The sequence below is a fragment of the Nematolebias whitei genome, chromosome 13 (genome assembly GCF_014905685.2).
Source record: "Nematolebias whitei isolate Nwh7 chromosome 13, NemWhi1, whole genome shotgun sequence".
NCBI classification, from domain to species: domain Eukaryota; kingdom Metazoa; phylum Chordata; class Actinopteri; order Cyprinodontiformes; family Rivulidae; genus Nematolebias; species Nematolebias whitei.
Genome location: NC_056510.1, coordinates 47,891,879 through 47,901,237, shown reverse-complemented (window position 1 = coordinate 47,901,237; position 9,359 = coordinate 47,891,879). Strand labels below are relative to the sequence as shown.

General features: G+C 36.7%; 1 protein-coding gene across 1 annotated transcript in view; it reads right to left on the bottom strand.

Annotated features, from left to right (window-relative positions):
* trim45 (tripartite motif containing 45) overlaps positions 1 to 9,359 on the bottom strand; it is a 147,259-nt gene that overhangs the window by 70,472 nt on the left and 67,428 nt on the right. The window contains exon 4 of the mRNA XM_037686737.1: positions 713 to 842. Within this exon, the coding sequence (XP_037542665.1) occupies positions 713 to 842 (130 nt within the window). The remainder of the gene's footprint in view (positions 1 to 712; positions 843 to 9,359) is intronic.

Genomic DNA, 9,359 nt, shown 5'->3' with positions numbered 1-9,359 from the left:
TGTGGCACCAATCAGATTTGCAAAAAATGCCATTATTTAAATTATTTTAAAACCTCTATATCTCAAAAAATACCAAAATGATACATCGTTTGTTGAACTTGACAATTTATCACCTGGCCTGAAACCAAGCTAAATTTGTTTACAAGGGTCTGTTTGAAAACTTAACTTTTATTGGTCTTGAATGAATGGAATCACAGCCGTATTTTTAAAAAGGGTAAGACTCAGAGCTTTCCAAACGCTATACAAAGGGATTTCCCAGCACTAGGGCCACTGGTTAAGAAAAATGGTAAATTTCAAAGAATTGTATTAAAATTAAAAGGGTAATATAATACTTTAGGAACATACTTTGAGGGGAAAAAAAGTTTAAATCAAAGTCTTTAACATATTTAGCACTCTTGGAGAAGTCCGTAAGGGTTCTCAGCCTTTAACCAGAACAAAAAGATAATGGGCACAGTTTAGGGCACCTCTGAATTGCTGATTGACATGAAATCTAAACCTAATCTGTCTGGTTGCAAACATTGGAAAAGTTGATACTATAACAATAGTTTTAACATTTGTCATCATAACCAAATGCAGAAGAATCCCACAACAAGAACTCGAGCGTCCACTTGAGACAAACAACCACTGGTACGTGGTCAATAATAATTTTCATTATGATGTAATGGGTCAGAAATGCTTCTGGCAGAGTCCATCAGACATAAGAAGTACTCACCAGTTCTTCTTGTCTTTGTGGACGATGTTGACAAGGACATGCTCTCCTCCTCGTGCCATCTGCTCACCAGCTGAGTCTCGACAAGTCAGCGTGAAATGGCCCTTCTGGCCCGCACTGCCCCAACGCAGATCTGTGACCACAAGAGGGGGTGGGAGGATAGTGGGCACCCAGCTGAACAGATATTAAATATACTCTGGTAAAAAGATGAACATACATTGCCTTTCAAAACAATCTGTTTGAAGTTAAGGAAAAGTAAATAAAAACTATAGCCCGGCTGATATATTGGTATGGCCGAGCTTCAGCACGCAGGCAGGTAAAACACAGACATATGGCAAACAGACATACGTGGTTACGCCCAGAGCCGTATAGAGCTGCCGTATAGTTGTATCTCTATGGTGCTAGTTAAACCCCCAGATGGGGTTCACGTGTATCTGTGTTGTGTGAACTATTGCAGCACGTGTCGTCGAATCGCTTCAATTTACAAGCGGAAAGTTGCTCCGTGTTTGTCTGTAAGAAAAGTGGACCGCAGCCATCCTCTTCTCAGTATTTAAATCAGCCTGTGGGTATTAGAGCCTGAACGGCCTAATTTAAGGTCGTTTTCACACCAGATAGTCCGGTAGACTCGGTTCGGTTCGGGACCAATATTCATCACATTTTGTTTACATATGAGCTGGTGCGTTTGCATTCACACTGCACTGTGCAGTCGAGTCAACCTGTTGAACCAACCTGTTCCCCTGCTCGCCTGTGGGGGCGCTGCACCAAGAACTACTGAAAGAAACGACACAAAAACCTCTGAAGACACGTCTTCTTCTTCTTCTGTAAATAAAAATAAAAACTAAGTGGCATCAAGTTTTAGCAGTTTTAGGAGTTATATTTTGTCATTTTTCAAAAATGGACTTAGCATGAGCAGAAGATGAGACAGAAGATCATGGAGAATATTGTTTTTCACACAAGGCAGCTGACGGCTCCATATAAGGTCAGAGAAATGCGTGTTTGTTTACCCTGCGGACTAAACAGGGCTAGTGTGAATGCACCCTAACATCTCCACGACCGGACTTCTATTCATCCGAGAACTGCGAGGACGGAGCTGTGTCTGGGATTTCAGCTGGTAAGTTTATGTTTGTTAACGTTACTGTAGCTTTGTGGCTGCTGCTTAATACATGCATCACATACAATTTTCTTAGACCTGTCTAAAGCTTTTGACACTGTGGATCATAACATCTTGTGACATAAGCTCTCAGAAATTGGTTTCTCAGAACACACTATTGGTTGGTTCTCTAACTATCTTTCAGATCGGAGGTAATGTGTTCAACATAATGGTACTTCCTCCAGTTATTTAATGCCCCTTTTCCACTGTCACGGTGTGGGTTGAATATTTCCGGCTCGACCCGTGTTTGAGGTCTTTTCCATAGTACTTGGGACCAGCTCAACTTCCAAAATTCTGGCCCAGCTTCTCAAGGGGCCCAAGCAGCCCGAGACGTGACGTAAGAAACACCGTCGGTCACTGATTGGTCGGGGAAAGGAGTCTATGGAGTAGGGGTTTAATGATTACATAATTTTTAAACTCGACATTAACATAATAAATATGGAACAAAACAGTTCTGCTTGTGATTAGATGATCTCTTTGGTATGCTCCCTCCTCCATTGCCATTGTTCCACTTTGGAGTAAGCTGTTGGAGGAAGAATCAGTTTTGTTGTGTGTTTCCTTGACTGATGAAGACTTCCGGATCGAAGGCGAAACGTTTCAGCACAAAAAAAAAGAGTGTCCAGATGACCTGACTGAAAAATGTTGGATTTTATACCTGAATTATTGAGCAGGGACTTTGTTGTTTTCAACCAGTTTGACAAGACTGTCAACAAGGAAGAGGGCCGGCAATGCATGAGGGGCATACCAAAGAGACCATTTAATCACAAGCAGAACTGGTTTGTTCCACTTTGGAGTAAGCTGTTGGAGGAAGAATCAGTTTTGTTGTGTGTTTCGATTATGGGGGCTAATTGTCACACTGTTAACTCCTGTAATTACACATCAGTCACGAAAAATGCAAGAAAAAATCTGTTAATAATGTTGTTACTGCTCTCAGGGATTAAGCCCAACCCTGGATTCTCCCCCCCCCCCCCCCATTATTTATATGACACCAAATGACTTTAAGAACATGTCTGGGCTTCATTTCCTGCATGTAAACGCTCGTAGTCTTCTGAAAAAACTTGATGCCTTGAAAATTCTGGTCAGTTCTTCTGGGGCAGATGTAATCTTGATCTCTGAAACCTGGCTCAACAAATCTTTAATAAATAATGACCTGGCAATCAATGGATTTAACATCTACCGCTGTGATCGTCAAAAAAAAAAAAAGGGGGGGGGGGGGGGGAGTGGCTGTTTACATCAGATTCTCTGGTTGCTAGTCTTGTGTCTTCTAAAACAATTCCTAACCAAATTGATGCCTTAGTTGTAAACATCACTTTGAATGGAGGCCAGATTTGATCTGTAGTCTGTTGTTATTGTCCACCTTCAGCAGCACCTAAGGCTCTGTTCTCCCTGATGGAATTCCTTGGTAATTTAAAATTCAAAGAGATCTTTTTGGCAGGAGATTTAAACATCGACTTGGGTAAGTTGACCCCCCCTCTGTGATAAATTCAAGGAATATTGCCTGTCTCTCAATCTAACCCAATTGATCAACTCTCCGACAAAATTAAACAAAAACCGTCCTGAAAAATCTTCCATCTTAGACCTGTTTCTAACAAATACGCCTCACAAATTCCCTGGTACAGGTATATTCGCCAGTATTTTGAGTGATCATTGAGTGACAGCGACTTTGAGAGATATTAAACTTCCACCTTCTAAGCCCAGATTAATTCAAAAAAGGGATCTGAAATGTTTTTGTGAACAGTCATTCCTCTGGGATCTGTCTCACTTTGACTGGCATCGTATTCTATTAATTGACGACGTGAACTCCACTGGGAACTATTTTCATAATAGTTTCATTTATTTTGTGAACAAACATGCTCCTTTTCGTCAGTTCAGAATAAAGGGACGAGGCAGCCCCTGGTTTACTCCAGAGCTAGCTGACCTCCTGCACAGAAGAGATCATCTTTGGGCCACAGCGAGAAAATCTGGCTCAGATACTGATTGGTTGAGTTTTTGACAGATGAGGAATAAATGTACAACTGCTGTCAAAGCAGCAAAACGCAACTATTTCTTATCTCAGACCTCCAAAAATCTAAATGACACCAACAGATTCTGGAAAACCATCAAATCTCTCTCAGGCACCCCCCAATCATCTGACCTCCCATCACAACTTCTCGTTAACTCTGGTCCTGTGTCAAATCAGCACGAGATCCTGAACTGTTTCAACAAACATTTTGTTGCTTCTAGTTCTTTATTTGACACAGTTACCAATGGAAAATCAGCCACTTCACTTAATAACCAAACTTCTACAAATCAAATCCCTCCTACAAGTCAATCCTCAGTTAATCACAGCTTCTCTTTTTCTCCATTCTCAGTCAGTGAGGTCAATAAACTGTTAAAAGATCTTGATCCTAAAAAATCTGTAGGACCAGATGAACTTCCACCTTATTTCTTAAGGCTGGCTGCTCATATCATCACAGTCCCTGTGACCCACATCTTCAATCTCTCCATAAGACAAAACTCCATCCAGACACTTGGAAAACAGCCTTTGTTCTTCCTTTGCTGAAGGGAGGTGACCCCACCTTACTGAACAACTATCGACCAATCTCTAAACTCTGCATTTTAGCCAAGGTTCTAGAAAAACTGATAAACTCTCAAATCAAAAATTACCTGGACTCATTTAACATCTTACCTCCACATCAATCTGGTTTCAGGAAACAACACAGCACAACCACTGCTTCACTGAAGGTTCTTAATGATGTTTTTGAAGCACTGGATGCTAAGGATTATTGTGCTGCACTTTTCTTAGACCTGTCTAAAGATTTTGACACTGTGGATCATAACATCTTGTGTCATAAACTCTCAGAAATCAATTTCTCAGATCACACCATTGGTTGGTTCTCTAACCATCTCTCAGACCGGAGGCAATGTGTTCAACATAATGGTATTTCCTCCAGTTATTTAACAGTCAACAATGGTGTACCACAAGGCTCAGTCTTAGGACCCACCCTTTTTACAAACTACATACATAATGTAGGTAAAAACATCCCTAATGCATCCATACATTTCTATGCTGATGACACAGTTGTTTATTGTTGAGCTAAAACTGTTGCTAAGGCTTTCCAGCTTTTGAAATCTGCATTCAACAACATCCAGACAGATTTGTTTCACCTCAAACTTGTCCTAAATGCCAACAAAACCAAAGGGATGCTTTTTTCAAATAGGAAGTTGGTCCCAGCAGTTCTTTCTTCAATTTTATCCTCAAATGGTGTCCCCATTGAGTTTGTTGATTCCTATAAAAATTTGGGTATCTTGGTCGACTCACATCTCTCTTTTAAGCTCCATGTGGAAAACTTTGTAATGAAACTGAAAGTTATGCCCCTTTTCCACTGTCATAGTGCGGATCAGGTCAGTTTGGGTTGGTTCAGCTCGGCTCGGGTCTCGTTGTGTTTCCATGTACATTTCTGGACCAGCTCTGTAGGCGGGGACTAGAATTCAACTCGTCTTACCACCTGGTGGCAGTAGTGCTCCCTTAAGCTACTTACTAGCCACCACTAAATGTATTAGAAGAACACCCTGAAGACTTTGTCACACGATGTTGTGGAAGAGATGTCATGCTCTAATGGAGTACCTCATGAGCTGTAACTTTTAAACCTGATTCATAATCTTACCTTACTGCCGTCCCTGCTGCTTTAAACCCATGTGTTTTACATTTTAGTATAGATTTTTACAATAAAGATGTATTAAAAATATCTTCACTTTTATTATTTGCAGATATGCACAAAGTTCATGTTAAAATTGCAAAACATCACACTGTGCTGGAATCTTTGAAACTGCTTTTACAAGAAGATACAGACTTGAAAACAATTAGATTAAATTTGGTTCTTAAATTTTAAAGGTTTGTCTTTCATTAAATTTAAAAACATAAATGTTATACTTAGTAATCTAAAAAAGTTAAGTCTGGTCCTCTGGACATTCAAAAAATAAAACAAACAAACAAAAAACATTTAATGTTTATTTATTATAAACTGTATTGTTTGTTTTGTGAATGTCCAGAGGACCAGACTTAACTTTTTAGATTTTTCTACCTGAATTATTGAGCAGCATCAGGATATTACTTAATAAATAGTCAGGTGGTCTGTGAACACCATGGGATCCTAGAAGAGTTGAAGAGGTGGCTGTTGATGTCTGTGCCTCCCTGGTAAAGATGCTGCTCCCACAACCCTGAAGCAGAAGATGATGGATGGATGGATGGATGGATGGATGGATGGATGGATGGATGGATGGATGGTGAAGGAGGAGACCATCAAACACAGCAGGAGCGGTCAGTTCAGGTGAACTCCTGCCTGTTTGCTTCAGATCAGCTGTTCAAATCTCTGCAGGTTCAAATAAAAGGTGCACCAGGACTTTCAGCTGAATCTCTCGGGCCACAGTTGTACGACCGATAACTGATAATTGATAACTGATAACTGATAAACGATAACTGATAAATGATAACTGTCTTTTCTGAATTTTTGACTGTTTTTGTCTCATTTCATCTTAGAACCAAAAAAATTATAACTTAATAACAGTTGAGCAGATTCTGGTAATCTTTTCTTAGGATCCATTAAAGATCAAATGCAATTGTAAATTCTTCTCAACTTCCAGTATGAATTTAAACAAACACTATATGAACTTAACATTGTAAAATTTGTTTAGGAAATTTAATGTTCAAGGACACCACTTAAGAAAAAAATATTTAATAGGAAAGTAACAAGAGAAAAATGTAGAAAAATAAAAACTACTGCCTCCAACTAATGATTGTGTCCCTTGTCTCACGGGCTTCATCCAGAAGAAGACGCACGTGTTGTTCCTGCTGTGTCCAGTTCAGTTCTTCATGTTCATTCAGTGATGAAATAAGACTTTTCTTTACTGGACTCTTTTCTCTTTCTCTTCACTAGAAAGATTAAACAGGTGGTTAATTCAAGCTACATACTGTTTTTGAATAAATGCAGAAAACAAAGAAAGGTGCAGCTAACAGCTATAATAGATATATTAATAATAAGAAACTGATCAAATAAGAAAATGAAAAATAAATTGATTTAAAAATAATGAAAATATAATGATAATGGATATATGAATCAGAAAGTATTATACAGATACAGATATTCTTTATTGTCATTCGCACCACATGTGGTACATGTGGTGGATCAAAATGATGTACACAGGGTCCCAGTTACACCCAACAATAAAATATAAAACAAAAACAGTAATAAGATCTAAGATATGAACTAAGAAAAACATGGTATGGTATGGTATGGTATGGTATAAAGTTTATTTATTTAAAAAAAAGTACAAAACAATTCCATAACAATATAAAAAAAGATACAAAAGATTTAAAATGAAAGGCAGCAGAAAGAAGAAAAAATCTTATTATATCTGCCCCTTTTTTCAAACAATTGGTTCAATCATAATAATTTTCAAGTAACAGAACAAAATGAATAACGCTTTCTAATTTTTCTAATTCTAATACAAAAAAACACACTAAGTTACTTCATATATTTTTTTTAACAATTCAGCTTTGATCTTTTTCTTAAATGTTCACATTGACTTGGCATTTTTCACATCACTCTCTAGACCATTCCACAATCCAACTCCTTGGATTGAGGTAGACCTTCCCTTCAGACTAGTTCTGAATTTTGGTTTGACAAATATCTCTATCCCCTTAAGATTATAACAACTTTGCCTTTTAACTATTTTTTTTTATTTTTTATATTTAATGGTAATGTGTTATTTTGAGCCCTATACATAACTGACAAAATACTATAATCTACCAAATCATGGAACTTCAATAACTTCAGTTGATAAAATAATGTGCTTGATGGGTGACTGTAATGCTTTCTGGTGATGATTCTTACAGCTCTTTTCTGTAAAATAAAAATAGGCTTTGTAAATCCTGATACATGCTCAATAATCCAGGTAGAAAAATCCAAAAAAGTTCAATCTGTTTGGAGGCTTTGTAAATGTTTTACATGCTTTCCCCCCAAACATCAATGCAATAGATTAAATGTGGAACAATGATTGTGTTATACAACATGTACAGAGCTTTATCATTTAATAATTCCCTGACTTTGTATAGTACTGCAATAGATTTAAATATTTTTGTTCTTACAGAATTTATGTGATTTTTCCATGTTAGCTGTTCATCAATGATTACACCCAAAAATTTCATCTCATTAACTCCACAAATCTCAACACCCTCAATTTTAAATGGATCAACAGTTCTCTTTTTGTTACTAAATATCATGTAATTAGTTTTATCTAAATTTAATGATAATTTATTAAGTTTAAAAAGTTTGTATTTTATCAAATTCTGTCTTCATCAATTCCAACATCCGTTTTACATCTTTACCCAAACAAAAAAATGTGGTGTCATCTGCAAAAAGGACACATTTGAGGAGTCCTGATACATTCACTAAGTCATTCACATATAAAATAAATAACTTTGGTCCAAGTACAGAGCCTTGAGGAACTCCACATGTGATATTGCAGAGGTCAGACCTTACAACATTTATTTGTACAAACTGGTTCCTATCTTTTAAATAGCTAGATACCCAGTGTAATGCTGGTCCTCTTATACCATATTTATTTAATTTTTCAAGGAGAATAGTGTGGTCAATAGTATCGAATGCTTTTTTAAAATCAACAAAAATATTAACACAATACTGTTTTTGATCGACAGCAGTAGTTATTTGTTCTATTATTTCCATGAGAGCCATTGATGTAGAGTTTTTTGTTCTAAACCCATACTGACTGCTACTTAGAATGTTTTGTTTAGTAATAAATTTATCTAATCTGGTCACAAATAGTTTTTCTAGAATTTTTGAGAACTGTGGTAATAAGGATATTGGTCTATAATTATTGAACACACATTTATCACCATTTTTAAAGAGAGGAACTACCTTAGCTACTTTCATATTGTCTGGAAATATTCCTTTAGAAAATGATAAATTACAAATATATGTAAACGGCTCGATAACATGACTCATTATGTCCTTTACAAACATCATATCCATGTCCACCCAGTCTTTTGATCTCTTATCTGTAAGATTTTTTACTACATTCATTATTTCTTCTTTGTCAGTTCCATTAAGAAAAATACTGTTGTCACAACTTATAACTGAATGGTTCACATTATTGTCTACTTTTGGTATTTTAGCTGCAAGTCTTGATCCAACGTTCACAAAATGATGATTAAAACCATTTACAATTTCATTTTCATCATGGATTTCATCGTCATCCTTCAAAAAATATTGTGAAATACCTGTTTTTGCTTTATGACTTATTAGAACACTATTTATTACTCACCATGTAGCTTTCATATCACCATTACTTTTATTTAATAAATCACTATAATATTCCTTCTTGTGTTTCCTTATAATCGCTACTAATTTATTTTTATACTTCTTATATCTAAAAAAGTTAAATCTGGTCCTCAGGACATTCAAAAAAAACAAAACAACAAAAAAATGTAGAAACGTTTCG